The 17,879-nt window shown below is 47.6% G+C and overlaps 1 protein-coding gene across 3 annotated transcripts; it reads left to right on the forward strand.

Moving 5' to 3' along the window:
• The first annotated feature begins 1,359 nt into the window (after positions 1-1,359).
• Positions 1,360-17,307, forward strand: LOC118214277 (male-specific lethal 3 homolog). Of its 3 annotated transcripts, XM_035394124.1 has the most exons (13): positions 1,360-1,611; positions 2,349-2,431; positions 3,308-3,403; positions 4,068-4,165; positions 6,360-6,451; positions 6,953-7,090; positions 7,576-7,736; positions 8,042-8,200; positions 9,976-10,238; positions 10,612-10,721; positions 10,978-11,077; positions 11,501-11,585; positions 16,207-17,307. In XM_035394124.1, the coding sequence occupies exons 1-13, from the start codon at positions 1,513-1,515 to the stop codon at positions 16,304-16,306; spliced, it is 1,584 nt and encodes a 527-aa protein (XP_035250015.1). In that variant the 5' UTR covers positions 1,360-1,512; the 3' UTR covers positions 16,307-17,307. The 3 variants fall into 3 exon arrangements, with proteins under 3 accessions (XP_035250015.1, XP_035250016.1, XP_035250017.1); XM_035394125.1 differs by lacking the exon at positions 2,349-2,431; XM_035394126.1 differs by lacking the exons at positions 1,360-1,611; positions 2,349-2,431 and adding an exon at positions 2,804-2,926.
• The last annotated feature ends 572 nt before the right edge of the window (positions 17,308-17,879 follow it).

The raw sequence follows: 17,879 nt of genomic DNA on the forward strand, positions 1-17,879 counted from the left end.
ATCTAAGACTAAGTACATAGAAGAGTCTGTTATACTTCCCCAAACCCTCCTTTATGATTATCGCAGAAAGTTATAACACGAGAGCTCCTATAATTATGAGAACTGATGTACTTATTCTTGCCTGTGAACAGCGGGCTGATACAAAGCCAAACCAGGTTTCCAAATTGGTTATAAATAAATGGGTAAACAGCACCTTTACAAATAAGTTAAATATACTTCCGGAAATAGCATCGGAAATTTGATGACACAGCAATACAGACGGAAAACAATTACAAATTCAACCAAAAAATAAAATGCATTTTATAATAAAATGCAAGCAACAATAACATGTTACTTTAAGTGTAACTGTCACATTCAATTTATATTACACCACAGATAATGCAGCGCCAAGGAAAACATGTGGATTGCATTATTTCTGCTGAAAATTTCGTAAATTTAATGTGTTGGGACAAAAAAACCAAGCAGAAGGGAGGAGATAAATGTAGATCGCATTATCCCCTCTTCTTGGTTTTTTAAAAGCACACTTAATTTACATTTCAGCAGAGATAATGCAATCCATATGTATTCGTTGGCCGTGGATTATTTCATTTATTTTGTGGCGTTAATCTGGGCCTACTGTGGTATGCTTCATTTTAGAAATCATTCGATTTCAAATGAGGGTAATAAATGTTTTTCTTTTTTTAAAAACAAGCATAAGGGATTAGACGTTTTAAATGTCTCCTCCGTTTTTCTGTTTGAATTGAACTTGAAAGTGCGCATTTGATTCGGTTAAATTACTTATAATATGACGAGTTTATATAAATATCGGGTAATGATGTCGGCTATACTCAGAGTGGTTACACCCCACAACAACAGCCAAACCTCATAACCAGGCTATCCAAGAACCGCGGGAACATCAGCTGTGCAGTCGAGCAGTACAATGAGTACGGTGTCGTTGAGAATTTCTGTTTAAGTGAGGGCTGCAAGCAAGCAGACATTTATTAGGCAATTCTTTATTCAAGTGCTTCGATTAGTCGATGTATCGAAATACAATCCAAATCCACCCTGTCCGAGAGGGTCATGGGAACGTGTATATTATAACAATAAAGTTCGATTACAAGTACAAACATTCTACGCTTGTTTATCTTCGTTATTTGGAAGCTTTGGGCAAATTCGGCTGCATCACTTGTTATAACTTTTAGTCTATATTTCCGAGTCATAACCGTGGCAAATAAGCGCACATGAGAACTACGAATACCAATTAATTATAACTCGAACATACACAGCTCCTGAGTAGATTCTAGAGGTTTCTCTTACCGGGACTCTAGGGACCGCGCGTTAGCTCAAGCACACATGGGTTCCTACGGTGTCTTTGAAGGGCCATTTTAACTTCACTGTGCCGCGTTTCAAGTTGGTGGTGTATTTCCTAACTCCAGCTCCAGTTTTTTTCAGGATCAGGATTAAAACCCGGCGGTGAAAGGGTTAAGGAGTGGGGGTCTAGATTCCTCCTCTCCTGCTAGCCATGATGAACAAATGAACTCTCGGGGAATGAAATTTAAATTTCACAAAGGAGAAAAAGTTCTCTGTTTCGAACCAGATCCCACAAAGGCTAAAGTGTTATATGATGCAAAGGTAAGTAGAACCACAAGATACATTGTATCTAGTTAGCTCAGTGGGCCAAGATCCACGAGACTGCTTGCTAGCTCACTAGCAAAGCTAACGTTAGCTATATTTTTATTCCAGTTCTAATTCTTAACAAAACCATACCCTTGGCTGATATTACGGGCAGTTATGCGCAACCATATCAGTTAGCTAACTACGATTGCTAGCTAGCTAACCTGACAATCATAATAAGATTGAAATGGACTTAGCTCGTCGCCCACTTTAGTTAGCTACTATAACGTTATATAGGCGTTTCTCGAAAAGGTCGCAGGTAGTTAATGTTTATTACCTAGCTGTGAGGCATTGCATTGAGATGACGACTAGCTAGTGCTATGCTAGGCTAGGGTTTGTTTGATTCATGCCTGCTTACTGCCGGGCAGTTGGGCCTGTTTGTTGTAATGCTAGCCAACTAGGATGCTAGTCGGCTAACGCTTGGTAGCTTTCTACGTAGTTGCACAGGTTCAGCGTTAGCGTTTTCCCTTCGCAATATTAATGATTAGTTTACTCATATTATATTATGTTTCGAGGTGTGGCTTGTTGGCTAGCACCACCTAACGGTAGCTAAAATGGCTGGCTAGGGTGCTTCACTGTTTTCTGTAATTTTTTTGAACTCCAGCGATAAAACATAATTTAGACTACACTAGCCGACCTAATTTAGCAAGACAGTTTAGCTTAGCTGTGTGTCTTATGTTATTTTTATGTTTCAGGTTGTTGACGTTGTAGTTGGAAAAGATGAGCGGGGTAGGAAGGTCCCAGAGTACCTAATTCACTTCAATGGTTGGAATAGAAGGTAAGACCGGTTGAACTCGCTGCCTGATCTCAACAGCCCTCAAAACGCAGTGATGCCGTTAATTAATTAGTTAGCTAGCTAGCTACCTTAGTTGAGATTGGACATTCGATTCACGCTGTCTGTCCACATGTTTGCGAGGGAACTAGTGCACCGTAGACGTTTCTTATTCTCTGGATATGTTGCAGAGCAACAGTGTTCACGTGTTTTCTCTGCTGCAGGGTTGTCCAGTCTTATCCGGTAAGAGTGTGAGTGCAGGTTTGTGTGTGAGCCCAGCGCTACAACACCTGATTGAACGATTTAACCAGGCATGGACCCTCAATCAAAGGCTGACTTGATAAGTAGAATCAGGTGTCTTAGTGCAGAGCTAAAAAAAAAATTAAAAACCTGCATCCACACCGGTCCTTTTCGGGAAAGATTGGACCACATGCTCTACTGCTTTTAACGCACTAGTAGGCTACCATCGTATCTGTATTCTCCAGAGAACGCCTTTTGCATGTAAATCGCAATTGCTCAAGAAAACTGTGAAAGCAATTTGTTTTGTTCGGCATGCTACTGCAAGTGAACTATACAAACTTCCACGCCTGAGTTAGATTGCACGTAAATCACAGGCGAATTGTATGTGAAAATGCAATTAAAGTATTAATGCCCTGCTGTGCTATCCATGGCAATATGTCATACAGTGTATTTCCTTGTGTATTTAAATGTACGTTGCTACTTGTCTTACACTGTGAAATACCCAGTGGCTTCTGATTAAAGGAACGTTCTCCGTTTGGTCTCCTATAACTAGCACTTTAAGTGCAGTTAGGCTCTGTTGCTTAGTTACTTGTGTATGAAGCGCGAAAAGGCCAATGTACGGTGCTTGATGTTGTCTTCCAGCTGGGATCGCTGGGCTGCAGAGGATCATGTTCTCCGCGATACCGACGGAAACCGCAGATTACAGCGTAAACTGGCACGCAAAGCAGTGGCTCGCATGTAAGTGTGCCCTGTGCCTAGAAGTGAATGCATGTCCGTTCCGTTTGCATCAATGTCCCCCCCCCCCATACTTCTTTCTTTCCCCCCGGGAGTGCAAGGACAGTGCCATCTTCTGTTATTTACCTTAGCCCAGTCGTTTCCTAGTACGGCAACGTTTCGGAAATCACAACCTACAGCTGTTGCGGTTGAGTCCTTGGTTAAAACCTGTTACTGTGAGGTGATGTTGGCATAAACCAGCTCGAGCCAGCATTGCCGTATACAGCTCATAGAATTATGGGAGGGAACTTGATTTTGCTCCCCCAAAAAAACAGCGTTTACACAGCCCTTCAGGAATTGAGTTGCACACTCCTGGTCTGCTGTGTTGCTCAGACTGGCTTGTCAGATCTTTTTCTGTAAGTTATTTCTGATCCTTCACTGTTGTGCTCTGTGAGCTGAAACAAGTTTTTTTTGGGAGTCTTTGAACAGCAGTTCTCCAGAGATTACAGCTGATACCACAAGCAACAACTTTTCCGAAAACATGAAACATTTTGAATGATCCACAGAAAGTGCTGATTGACCCACCGGTTTTAATGGGGTTAACAGCTCTGTTGGTTTGGAAAGGTGAGTGGTACCTGTGCGTTTCTCTCTTTCTCTCGGTGACTGACTGTGCGTTTCTCTCGAGCAGGAGGAGAAAGGGATGGAAGAAACGACGCTGTCGTCTGCCCGGTGTTGACTCAGTGTTAAAAACCCTACCTGAAGAGAAGGAGGACAGTGATGCTTCTTGTAAGTGTTTCTGCCGGGGGGGGGGGGGTGGCGGGAGGGAGGGAGGGAGGGAGAGAGAGAGGGTTGGGGGGGGGTTAGGGGATTACATTACAGTCACTATGCATGTGGCTGGCCATCATGGGCTAGCCAATCACCAGTGCCCTCTGTGGCTGAGAGTGTCAGAGTGCAGTACATAACTTACCATAGCTTTGCTGAAGGAGCCAGAGTTATAGCTGGCAGGTTCTCTGTTCTATAATGGGCAGGTTCGCTGTTCTGTAGCGGACAGGTTCTGTGTTATATAGTAGTGGGCAGGTTCTCTGTTCTGTAGTGTGCAGGTTCTCTGTACTGTAGTAGTGGGCAGGTTCTCTGTTCTGCAGTGTGCATGTTCTCTGTTCTGCAGTGTGCAGGTTCTCTGTTCTATGGCGGGCAGGTTGCCTGTTCTATAGTGGGCAGGTTCTCTCTTCTTTGCATGTGAATATACGAGCTCATGGGTGAACATATGTTTCTGTGTGAGGTCCTTTTCTGTGCTTTTCAGTTTTCATCACCTGCTCTTTGAAAATGCTGATGTCTGAGAGCTAATGTGACATGTGCAAATGCACCAAGACCTCTCACATCTGCTTTAAATAAAAATAGACAGAGTGAAGTCTTACCTCATTGAGGCTGGGACTGTGGGGTAGGAGTTTGCACAGAATTTTGTGTGAGAGGCTGCTCCAGTGAGTCTGTTTTGAAGGACTATGATGCATTTCATAGAGTCTCAGGCCCGCTGACTGTGAGCAGCCTTGTGTTTTTAGAGTGTATGATGCTTTACCCAGGTGCATCTCGTTTGCCTGACAGAAGAGAGAGGACATTTTCTTCAGTGAGAAAAGGGTTTATGTGGGGATGGATGGAGCCACAGGACCTCAGTATATAAAAGTACTGGAGATGATACGACGACTGTGGTTTTGTAAATATCTCTATATGTCTCGGACTAGATTACTAAAGTGTGTTCTGGTATTTATAACAGGCTTCATATTCCATTAATACGCCATGTTAATATTGTGATCCTGAGGGCACTGTGTCTTGGTCATTTCTGCGGAAGAAATTATTTATTAAGTTTTGAGTCCGTGTAAGTTCCTCTCACCGTGTGAAATGCACTGGCACAGAATCCTATGGAAAACCACAGCTGCTCGGAACAGACTGGAATCTTAATGGGAGCGTGAGCGGCTGCGTGCAGACAAGAGTTTCTCCTGAAACTTTTTAACAAGCCCGTCTGTCTGGCCTTTTAGTGTTGTTCCCGTAAGTGGCTTGTTCTCGTGCTGTTTTTTTTTTATTGACGTTTTTTTGCCGAGCTGAAATGCCAAAAGTCCGTCCGTCCGTCCGCTCGCTCTCCTCGCCTCGATCAGACGAGCTGGAGCGCCATCCGGACAGACAGACAGACAGACAGACAGACGGACGGACGCCGTTATTAATGTGGGGAGAGTGCCGCTCTCGCCGGAATTCCCAGAAGGCCCTGGGAATGCGTAGCGAGCCGGTGGAGCGTGCTTTTTCCCCCCCCTCTCTCTTATTTATTGGAGTTGATGACCTTGTCTCCATCGCTTCGGAGTTTCTGTCTGTTGAGAGGAGCCGTGGGAGGAGACGTGCCCGAGAACACTTCATCTCTTAAACTGCACCAGCCGCCTGTGATAAAGCAGGGCCCGCACCGTCTCTAAAGCCGTGGGGAATGGGTGTGTGTGTGTGTGCGTGCATGCGTGGTGTGTGTGTGTGCGCGTGTGTCTGGTGAAGCAAAGGAGGGACCAGGATACAGAAGTTTCTATATTGTTTTTACAGTGATGTGTGACCAAACAAACTACATGGACATTACGAGGATTACCACCCCCCCCCCCCCCCCCCCCCCCCCCCAAAAAAAATATTTTGGAATGACTGACGGGGAAAAAAGGGTCCCATCTGGATATAGTCAATGCTGTACATAATATTGTAATATTTGATTTAGAATTAATCATTATAGAGCTGTGTGTGAAAATTGCTTATGCAGGGATTTGTGAGGGCTTTTCTTGTGAGAGAACCAACGCGGTCTCACTGCACGCGGGTGCTTTGAAGTCACTGCCCCCCCCCCCCCCTCCCTGTGACCCTGCAGTTCTCCGAGAACCTCTCGCTACCGAAGCCATTTGTGTGTGCCTGCGTTTCTCAGAGAGCCTGATTTTTCTTTTTTTTTTTTCTTCCTTCTCTCGCCGTTCAGCTCTGATTTCGTCCTCTGGAGACAGCGACGAAGACGACTCTGAGGACCCGGAGTCTTTAAAAAGCGAGGAGAGCGACTCGTCTGAGGAAATGGTAACGCTCCGCGAATTAAAGCACCGCCCCAAATGTTTCTGTGACCAGAATGACCGCTGGAAATCGCTTCCGGATACATCAGAAAATAAAATATCGATAGTCTTACGTGATATTACTTATGAATTCAAAACGGAGATGATGTGGTCAAATTCAAACTGGGCCGCACTGATAGCCCACAGGCTCTGCACACGTCAGTTGGAGTGGTAAGCTCATCAGCACCTGGAGATCTACCGTCCTGTAGGGTTTAACTCCAGCCGTAACAAAGCACAGCTCATTCAACAGCTAGAGATCTTGTTCGGCTGCTAGTTTGTAGCGTCCGATGTGCCGTTTTAGGGTTGAAATGAAAACCTGCAGGACTGTAGATCTCCAGGGAGAGGGTTGGATACCGCTGCTTTAGGTCATGCAGACATTAAGTGATAGTGACTTGTTTTGGCGCACTGTGACCACGCCCTGTTGGCTGGAGTGTAATTGGCGGGGATCTGATGGCTGTGCGTCTCTCAGAAGGAGGAACAGGAAACTCACGCCAAACGGGAGTGGCTGGAGAAGAGCGGAGAGGATAAGACCATCAACATCGAGATCCCAGAGGTCCTGAAGAAGAAGCTGGAGGATGACTGCTACTACATCAACAAGAGGAAGAAGGTAACCGCGTCATGTGATCAGCGGGTGTGTGTGACCGCATGATGGTTGCTGTCTTTGACCGTAGCCATTCCCAGGTCCTGCTACAGCCCTGCTAGGGAACAGATCTTAAACCGCTTGCTGTGAGACATTGGAATAGCAGATCTGTTTGCTGGGGCTAATGAAACCAGCAGGAACTGTGACCCCCCTGCTCTGCCAAATTGTTTAGTGAGATTTAGTGTGTGGGTGGGTGGTAATGTTAAAAAAATAAATAAAGTGTGTGTGTGTGTGTGTGTGTATATACATGTCACCTGAGTGTGGGAGGGTGTGTGCGGTCATGTGACCTGACTGCGGGGTGGTGCGTGCAGTCATGTGACCTGACTGTGGGGGTGCCGTGTGCGGTCATGTGACCTGACTGTGGGGGTGCCGTGTGCAGTCGTGTGACCTGACTGTGGGGTGCCGTGTGCAGTCATGTGACCTGACTGCTGTTCCGTGTGTCCGTCTCTCAGCTGGTCAAGCTGCCCTGCCAGATGAACATCGTGAACATCCTGGAGTCGTACGTCAAGCACTTCGCCATCAACGCCGCCTTCTCCGCCAACGAGCGCTACCGCCACCACCAGGGCGCCACTCAGACCAACCTCAACCCGCACTACGTGCCCCCTGAGAAAAAGTGAGCGCCCTTGACCTCTGACCTCTGTAAACTAACAAGTACACCCTGGAAACCAGAATCCCTCTCATTACTGTGTTATAGCATATGCATAATCATCCATCTGAGGATCAGAAATGAAAAAGAACAGTAAGAGCTGCTGACCTCAGCTAGTCCTTATTGGTCCTTATAGAATGGGCTCTGTGTACTGGTCAGTGTGACTGGTTGTGGTAAATTTAGCGTGTCAGTTTTACATGGTGCTGTGAGTGAGGTGTCATGAAAGGTGGCTCGTGCCCCTTGCTGAAGTCTGTCTGTATTTCTGCTCACAGTGAGGAGCTCTGTAAGGAGATGGTGGACGGGCTGCGTATCACCTTCGACTTCACCCTTCCCATGATCCTCCTCTACCCCTACGAGCAGGCCCAGTTCAAGAAGGTCAGCTCCTCCAAACTCTTCCTGCCCATCAGGGACACCACTGCTGGTTCCAGCAGGTGAGAACCGCTTGTGTGAGTGACAGAGCATTTGACCAATGATGTAACTGCAAGTTCCAGTATGTAAGAATCGCTTGTGTTAGAGACGGTGTTTGACCAATGACGTAAGAGACTGTCCATGTTTAACCAACCGTGAAGTGTTCGTAATATTGCCTTTTGTGTGTAATCTAATACGACCATAATGTGTCCAACTTTTTATTAGTGGTTTTGGTTGCAAAGGGAAGTATTTTGTTCAGAGTTATTGTCCAGTCAACAGTTGCACAATAGCCACCTTGTACATGCTGGGCTTGGTGTAATGAAAAAAGAAAAATGAAAAATAAGGGCCTGATGTACTGTTTTCTCCAACAGTTCAAACTAAAGAGAGCCTTGCCATGGGAATGGTATTGTTATGCAAGAGGGTTCTTTATTTGTCTGGAATCGCATCCTTGTGATTTGGCTCCCCCTGCTGGGCGCAGATAGGCAGTGCTTCTCCTTAATGAGCTTCCTCCCCAGAGCCTCGTTTAGATCCCGACGCACAATATCCTAGGCCACATACCACCTGTGTGTGTGTGTGTGTGGCATCGTGATGAATCGCCCAAATGAGGGGTGAGATTGTTGACGTTTTTAAATCGCTCTTTAAGGAGCAGTTTTCTGTGGACGCGGTGAGTGAATGCTGTAGCCCGTACGCACAAGGGCAGCCGCTTCATTTCATTTAGTCTGCTTTGTGCCGATGGAATTTTAGGAGGAAAAAGTGGAATTTCATTAGCGAAAGTGGAATTTATGGCTCCTTTCCAAAAAGCGGTGTAAATTCCGAGCCGTTTGCTGGGGCTTCTCAGTTACAGTGAATGAAGAAGCAGAGACGCCTGTGGCTTCACTGCAGTGTGGCTGTTTCTCTCTCTGTTTGAGTGTAAGGAAAGTGTGCAGTGTGGCTGTTTCTCTCTGTGTTTGAGTGTAAGGAGAGTGTGCAGTGTGGCTGTTTCTCTCTGTGTTTGAGTGTAAGGAGAGTGTGCAGTGTGGCTGTTTCTCTCTGTGTTTGAGTGTAAGGAAAGTGTGCAGTGTGGCTGTTTCTCTCTGTGTTTGAGTGTAAGGAAAGTGTGCAGTGTGGCTGTTTCTCTCTCTGTTTGAGTGTAAGGAGAGTGTGCAGTGTGGCTGTTTCTCTCTCTGTTTGAGTGTAAGGAAAGTGTGCAGTGTGGCTGTTTCTCTCTGTGTTTGAGTGTAAGGAAAGTGTGCAGTGTGGCTGTTTCTCTCTGTGTTTGAGTGTAAGGAGAGTGTGCAGTGTGGCTGTTTCTCTCTGTGTTTGAGTGTAAGGAAAGTGTGCAGTGTGGCTGTTTCTCTCTCTGTGTTTGAGTGTAAGGAAAGTGTGCAGTGTGGCTGTTTCTCTCTGTGTTTGAGTGTAAGGAAAGTGCAGTGTGGCTGTTTCTCTCGGTGTTTGAGTGTAAGGAGAGTGTGCAGTGTGGCTGTTTCTCTCTGTGTTTGAGTGTAAGGAAAGTGTGCAGTGTGGCTGTTTCTCTCTGTGTTTGAGTGTAAGGAAAGTGCAGTGTGGCTGTTTCTCTCGGTGTTTGAGTGTAAGGAAAGTGTGCAGTGTGGCTGTTTCTCTCTCTGTTTGAGTGTAAGGAGAGTGTGCAGTGTGGCTGTTTCTCTCTGTGTTTGAGTGTAAGGAGAGTGTGCAGTGTGGCTGTTTCTCTCTGTGTTTGAGTGTAAGGAAAGTGTGCAGTGTGGCTGCTCTCTGCCAGATCCCTGCCTTGTGGTGACCCCTCCTCCTCTTCCTCTTCCTCCTCTTCGTCCCGTGGCCGCAGGTGTCTCCGGGAGCGCTCCCCCAGCCCCCCCGGGATGAACCCGCTCACCCCGCAGTCCTCGGACAGCCAGCCGGCGCTCAGCGAGCCGTCCACGCCCAAGCGTCGCCGTGGCGACCCCGACGCGCCCCAGTCGCTCCGCCGCTCCACGCGCCACACGTCCGGCAGCGAGAGGCTGTCCGAGAGCGGCACCTCCCCCCAGCCCAAACGCCGGCACACCGACACCCCCGCCCCCCTCCCCAAGTTCTTCCTCAGTCTGGAGAAGAGTACGTCCCCCACCACTGCACCAAACCCGCACCACACTCTGTCTGGCCTGTAGGGGGCGACGTGCAGTACATCAGCGATTGATTTCATATACAGTCTGGGTTTTGCATGGCTCAGTTTAACTCTTCGAAGAGTTAGGTTTATTGAAATGTTTTTTCAAAATCCTAAATCGGTGTTCTAGAACACCAGTGCTTTTTGATTGTGACATCAGCGGTAGAATATCCAGTTAACAACTGTCTAATCACGTATTTGTGATCTCACACCTTAAAGGGTTAAAAGGCAGAATGCTGGTCTGTCTGTCATGCTGGCTTTATGACTCTTGTGAGGGTTATGAGGTGTCTGACCGATGCCCCGCCTCTTCTATTTTTTACCCAGAAACCCCTGCGAATAGCGGCTCCTCCTCCCCCCTGCCGCTCACCCCCAGCAAAGAGGGCAGCTGCGTATTCTCAGGCCTGGAGAGCAGGAGAAACAACGAGCTCAACGAGGTGAGACCGAGTCTGTGTGATGGGATGTGTCCTCTCCGCTGATTGGTCTAAACCTTCCATGTGACAGCCAGTGGACCAGTCGCTGATGGGTTTAGGGAGACACTGAATTTGGCTCCTTTCAGAAGGTGCCAAATAGCGGCGGCGTCTGTTGCATGTTTGAGCCGTTTCCGGGGTAACGCAGGCTCTGTTTCTGTTGCTGTGGGGGTGGGTAGTCCCCTCCCCTCATGGTGAAGCTCTGCTCTGTCGCTCTCCTCAGGTCCTGAGCTGGAAGCTGACGCCCGATAACTACCCCCAGAGCGACCAGCCCCCCCCACCATCGTACATGTACGGCTCCCAGCACCTCCTGCGCCTCTTCGGTGAGCGCGTCTCCTCCTCCTCCTCCTCCTCCCGCTCTGTGTGTACACCAGTACATTGCACCAGGTTTCATACTCGTGCGAGCTTTCTGATCCCAACTGTTCTCATTTTTGCACAGGCTCCCTTCAAACGCGTACATTCTGCTGGTTGTGTGTGTGCATTCTCACGCTTTAGCACATTTTCCTCCCTGGCTCTTTCTCCTGTCCTTTTAGTTGCAAATCGAGCCATTTCTCATTCTGTCCACCTGTGGTTCGTTTCGTGCATAGTTCCGCAGGGCGCTGGTTTTCTGGTCTCTGGCTCTCCTGCTCCCTCTCCTGTTCCCTGCCTGCTTCACAGAGCCAGGACCAGAGGGAACAGGGCTTTTTAAAGGCGTACGCACGCTTGTGTTCTGTACAGTGCAGTTATTTCTGCCTCTTGTCTTCCAGTGAAGCTTCCGGAGATCTTGGGGAAGATGCACATTCCTGACAAGAACCTGAAGGCCCTGGTCAAACACCTGGAGCTTTTCCTCAGGTGTGTTTCTGGAGCCCGCGCGGTGCGACCGCTCTGTGCTAACCGCGAGATTAGCGCACCCAAATTCACTACCTCCTGCGGCTAACGCAACGCTCTCTCTTACCACAGCCATGTGTGCTTCTTCTCACATGCGTGCTCACTCAGACACACACACACACAAATGCACAGGCACACTCACACGCACACTAGCATACTTAGACTTTCTCACTTAGCGCACACACACACACACACAGGAAGCTGGAAGCTCTACCCACTGCACTTCTCCATCAGGAACCTGTCTTCATGCCGGTGCTGAGACATGCCAGTTTTGAAAAGAGAAAGGAGCTCACTTTAACAGCGCTCTGCTGTGGATGAGCCTCGTGGATCTCCTCGGGAGGCCATTTTAGTTTTTCAATTACCCGGTTTTAATCTTCCCGTTGTGAGATGTCCCCGTCCGCCCCGCGCCGATGACTCCGATCGGTCGATGACATGGAACCGCTCGTTCAGGGTGTCTCACAGGTGTGTAATTACCTGAACCGAGCGTGCTGGAATTGTGATCCGCTTGGGTAATGAACCAGCGCTCCCTGTAGCTAGTTAAGCGTTTAGTCATCAGTTAATTTGGCAGAACAGTTTATATGTGCTGTTCATTAGCAGAGCTACGGTGACAGGTTGAAATGAACTCAGTGCTGTAGCATGTAGTACGGAGTGAGAGAGGGAGTGTGAGACTGGGTGAGAGTGAGAGACGGGGAGTGAGAGAGAGAGTGAGGGAGAGAGAGAGAGAATGTGAGAGAGAGAGACAGAGAAAGAGTGAGACGGAGAGAGAGAGACGGAGAGTGAGAGATGGAGAGAGAGTGTGAGAAACTGAGGGAGGGGGGAGAGAGAGAATGTGAGAGACAGAGAGAGACAGAGAGAAATAGTGAGATGCAGTGAGAGTGAGAGAGAGAGAGAGAGAGACAGAGAGAAATAGTGAGACGCAGAGAGAGTGAGAGACAGAGAGTGAGAGATGGAGAGAGAGAGTGTGAGACTGAGGGGGGGGAGAGAGAGAATGTGAGAGAGACAGAGAGAAATAGTGAGATGCAGAGAGAGTGAGAGACAGAGAGAAGCAGCGAGTTCAGTTTTAAAGACATTGTCTGCAGTTCTGTGCAGGCTACGGTTGAGTTCTCCAGAGTTAATGAGGGGTTTAGAGGTGTCGCTTGTGTGCGATGAACTCCTCTGTATAAAAACGCCCTTTGGAGCGCGTGCGCTGTGCGAAACGCATCGATTTCCTGCGTACAGCTGCAGCCTGCTTCCAGACTGGAGACCGCGAGGTCCTGTGGATTATCACTGTAATCAAGAGGCATTTATGGATCTGGAAGCGGCTCATGGAGTAAAGGCGGAGGTATTGATCCACGCGGATGGGTGACATGTGTCTATCCCTGTGGTGTACAGAGTCGCTGGCATGGCCTAACAGGGCTGCACTCGGCATGCTGGGATTGAGTCTGGGGTTCCACGTCTGCTCAGTGTGCGCGTAGACCGCCATTTTATTTTCACAACGCTGCATTTTTAAACGGTACGTAGTGAGGGTAAGACCTCTCCCTTTGGTTTTCACCGGACTGGAGTCTGATGTGTGGGAACTTTAATTACAGTTTTATGTAGCTGAAAGGACCCATCTGTGACTCCCTGAATGCATCCGTTAGGGCTATGGAGGCTTTTACCCGCTTTGCATTCTGGGACAGTGAGTTCTGCGGGGTAAATGGACTGCCCGTGTACAGCAGACCTGGAGTTAGACATGCAGTGACTGTAGTTCCTCTGTCTCTGCATCTGTGTCTCCGCAATCTCACAGTTTCTCTCACATGGTTAAAGGAAGGATGATTGACAGGAGGAACATAATTGGTCTTTGTTGTTGAATGAAGGGATCAGACGTTAGACTGGGCTCTTATTTATGAACTGATCTTGATTTCCTGCCTCCAGAGAGTAGTGTGTGTGTGTGTGTGTGTGCGTGCGCGTGTGTGTTTTTCCTCTGAATGCACATTAGAAGTGAAGAACATTGGGGGGGGGGGTGGTGGTGGTTATGCAAGCAGCGTTCTGAGCACTAATCTTTAAATCCTGCATGATGATCTGCAGCCGGCCCCAGCTGAGGGATTTACTTTCCTCACTAATCAAAGAAACGCACCTCCCGCTCTGGCCACTAGAGGGTGCTAAAGCACAACAGAGCCCGAAGGCTCTATCTGCTGTGGGTACCAATGGCTTCCCTGCCCAAGTATCTCACTGTTTCCAGCAGCACAGCTTTCAAGAGAGACTCTGATGTAGCCAAGTGGATGAATGCATGTTGGGATTGAGCTCCCAGCTGTGCAGTAGTGATTGAGATTAAGCCCATGTGACACGTGTGTGTGTGTGTGTGTGTGTGTGTGTGTGTGTGTTCAAGTTTCACTTTCAGATTGTGGTTTGGAGTGCGGCCATTTCTGTGTGTGTGTGTGTGTGTATGTGTGTGTGTGTATGATTGTGTGCGTGTGTGTGTGTGTGTGTGTGTGTGTGTGTGTGTGTGTGTGTGTGATTGTGTTTGCATGTTGGTATTTGAATGTCCGTATGCGTGTGCATGTACCCGTGTTATACTGCGCGTGGTTGTGTACATGCGTGCGTGTGTGTGTGTGTGTGTGTGTGTATGATTGTGTGTGTGTGTGTGTGTGTGTGTGTGTATGATTGTGTGTGTGTGTGTGTGTGTGTGTATGATTGTGTTTGCATGTTGGTATTTGAATGTCCGTATGCGTGTGCATGTACCCGTGTTACAATGCGCGTGGTTGTGTACATGCGTGTGTGTGAGCACTAATTCCGAATCCCGCGCGCGTGTCTGAGTCTCTCTCAGTCTCCCCGTGGACTCCCTGCAGCGCTGTGGTGTCCGGTGATATCTGTGGATTACAACGTGCCTCCGTACCGGGCTGGGCTGAATCCTGTTTACCCAGCACCACAGTGTTACCACACCTGCCTGCCTGCCTTCCCAGTGCACCAGTGGTAGTGTGCAGGCTTGTTTTCTAACGAGCTGTAATGGGCCGGACCTGGGGAGGGAAAGACCAGGCCTCGGTCTTAATTCATCCAGCCGTAAGGATAATTGTTGAGGAGAGATTAAGCTCGGGGAGGCCGGGAGATGAGATGCCGAGATTTGGAGGATTTCGCTGAACTCTAGACTCTAAGAACATTCCGGATTATTTTTGATTAGACTGGAGAATTTCGCTGCGACTTTTGAATTGGGTTATTTAAGGGAAGCAAACGTATCTGGGAAGCAGAGCAGGGTAAACCGGCTCAGTCTTGCTGGAGCTTCTGTTGAGTTCAGTTGCAGCAGAGTAAAATTAATGATTAAAGTAACATATGATAAATAATGTCATTGCAGTATGTTGTGTTAAAATAGTTTATTTAATTATATTAAAAACATAACGATGCATAAAAACAATGGCTGAAGTTAGACAGGCAATCTAAACACGCTGTTGTTTGTGTGTTAATTAATAAAATAACACAGAAGTGCAAGCCTCCATGTGTGGCTTTGCATGGTGACATCACAAACCTAGCCAGATAGCCTGTCCGTCCCCTCAACATGACATCACAGGCTTCTATGTGACATCACAAAGCCCTGCGGGAATTGCATCCGCCAGCTGGCTGCACGCTGGGGCAGTATCAGTATTGCAGTATCAGAGGGTCTGCGTTTAAAGCTTCCACCAGTGTGTCGCAGGGCAGAAATATGCCAAAAACGTACGCAGTAAAGTTTGAAAGCGCTGTAACTGCATGTTGTCCCCTCAGGCTGCTAACAGGGCTGTGGTATGTGTGCGCCAGCAGGCTGCATGCGGGGGTTTTTACTTATGAAGCAGCCACTCTGGAGGAAACTGCACAGACTGACTGACTTCAAACCTACTTCCCAAATCCTCCATTTTGTTTTGTTACAAGATCGTCCTCTTTCTTAGATTGTGGACTCAAGACTGCATTTATCGACCTGAATACAGGAGATTACAGCGGTTCAGAGAATTTCAAAATACTTCCAAAGTATGAGTTATGTGCTTTCATTGCCGTTTGTGTCCACCATTAATATCATCATCTTAAGACTTGCGCAAATATGTAATAACGAAAAGGATTTTCTATTTAAATTGGACAAATGAGTTTCATCACTTTCATGTTATAATGCCATGAAGCATTATGACACGGTTATGAAGGCATTCTGAGAATAGTGTGAAATAGTGTCAATGTTCCATTTAGCTCACTTGCCAGGCAGGAAGTGGACAGCATGGAACACTGAATCGTTTACTTCCTGTTTAAACCCTGGAAAGTGGGCGGGGCTCCAGCCTTATTCACTCCTGCTCTGCAGTATCTGCATTTCTCTGTAGCTTTGTACCTGTTGACTGTTCGTGTATGAAAACATGACAATAATACTGCTGCCTTTTAAAAATGTATTTATTTTAATTATTATTATTTTAATTTTATTTTGGTGGGTTATGCCAGAGGTTAGCATTTAGAATGTACGGTTTCTCTTCTCTTTTCTGTTGCTTTTTCCCCACACTGGGCAAATGAGATGTTAAAAGCCTGCAAAAAAAAAAAAACTTGCACAACTTTCCCACCCAAAAACCCAGGAGAAGTGAGGCGTGTTTTCCCCCCCGTGACCGTGTGTCTGGGTCTGTCGCAGGTTCCTGGCGGAGTTCCACGAGGACTTCTTCCCGGAGTCGGCCTACGTGTCAGCGTCGGAGGCGCACTACAGCATGAAGCACCCGCGGACGGTCTACTGAGCTCCCGCGCGGCCGCCGCCGCCCTCAACGCTAACGTGCTAACCGCCTTTGAGACTGACCCCGGATCAGCCGGAGAGAGGAGCTCGACCCCCCTGCCTCAGACGACGCCCGCGAGGGCCGAGACTGACCCCAGTACAGCAGGAGCGGCCCGAGGCCCGCTCGCGAGCCGCAAAAAAAATATATTTAAAAAAAGAAGGCTAAGAATGGACACCCACTTCCTGTTTGGGGTGCGATGGACAGGAAGTCTCTGTTGCTTGCAGCTCTCCCGACCCCGCTAGCTGAACGCAGCCCTTTCCCTGCAGCGCCCTGTTTTTTTCATGTCCGGCAGTAGAATAGTCTGGAGTGGGGTAAAAATGTGATTGGCCACAGTGTTGGAATCCCCTCTGACCTCTGCTCTGATCTGCGTTTTCTCCTGCAAGCAAGGCTTCAGACTGTCCCCTGATTACAGTTGGATTTGTTCTTCACGTTTTATAAAGCGGATGTTAGTGAATTAATTAGCCCCCCTCTCTCTCTCTCTCTCTCTCTCTCTCTCTCTCTCTCTCTCTGTGACACTGTTGTGTTTGTTCATTGTATTTCTTTTCTTTTCTATTTTCTGCTTTGGGCTGTTGCTGTGTATTGCATTGATAATGTTGCATGTCAAATTGAAGTTTGTTTTCATAATGCAGTTTTTTAAAAATATATTTTTTTATTGTGCCATGCTGTATAGATAGTGTTATTTTTTTATTTTAATTTTTTTTTTTTATTAAAGGAAATGGCAGCACTTTTTTTCCTTTCAAATATTTGACATAATTTTATTGGTCTTAATGGTGGAATGTTTTATTTTGCAAGCAGACTTTTAAGTACAGCAAGTTCCCTTGGCCATTCTGCCAAGAAACAATTAAGCCCGGTGCCATTAATGAGACAATTTTTTACCATGGTGTTCTGGACAAAGCTGCTCGTCCTCAGATTGTCCTTGAATCGTAAAGTAGCTGGCCACAGGCGTATGTGAACTTGGTGTACGTGTTGGCCAAAAACAGGAAGCTTGTGAAAGCTGGTGCCAGTACTCCCTCCGTTCTCTGTGATGCGCTGTAGCTGCAGTTCTGTGGTGTCCGTGCTCCAGGATGTGGTGTCAGTGCTTCATTCTGTGGTTTCAGTGCTCCATTCCGTGGTTTCAGTGCTCCATTCTGTGGTGTCAGTGCTCTGTTTGGTGTCAGTGCTGCAGGTTGTGTTGTCAGTGCTTTGTTCTGTGGTGTCAGTGCTCTGATCTGTGGTGTCAGTGCTCCATTCTGTGGTGTCAGTGCTCTGTTGTTTGGTGTCAGTGCTGCAGGTTGTGTTGTCAGTGCTTCCTTCTGTGGTGTCAGTGCTGCAGGTTGTGGTGCCAGTGCTCCATTGTCTGGTGACAGTGCTGCAGATTGTGTTGTCAGTGCTGCATTCTGTGGTGTCAGTGCTTCATTCTGTGGTGTCAGTGCTGCAGGTTGTGGTGTCAGTGCTTCGTTCTTTGGTGTCAGTGCTTGCCAGCACCCCCGCTTTGTGTTCTCTGCTCTTCCTTACTGCATCTGTGAAGCTGGCCTCCTGATGAAAATGTTCAGTGTGT

The sequence above is a fragment of the Anguilla anguilla genome, chromosome 15 (assembly GCF_013347855.1).
Source record: "Anguilla anguilla isolate fAngAng1 chromosome 15, fAngAng1.pri, whole genome shotgun sequence".
Lineage (NCBI taxonomy): Eukaryota > Metazoa > Chordata > Actinopteri > Anguilliformes > Anguillidae > Anguilla > Anguilla anguilla.

Coding starts and splice junctions, on each gene's coding strand:
- LOC118214277 (XM_035394124.1), top strand. CDS start 1,513: ATGAACTCTCGGGGAATGAAATTTAAATTTCACAAAGGAGAAAAAGTT. Junction 1,612..2,348: donor AAGTGTTATATGATGCAAAG/GTAAGTAGAACC, acceptor TTTATGTTTCAG/GTTGTTGACGTTGTAGTTGG. Junction 10,722..10,977: donor GAAACAACGAGCTCAACGAG/GTGAGACCGAGT, acceptor CGCTCTCCTCAG/GTCCTGAGCTGGAAGCTGAC.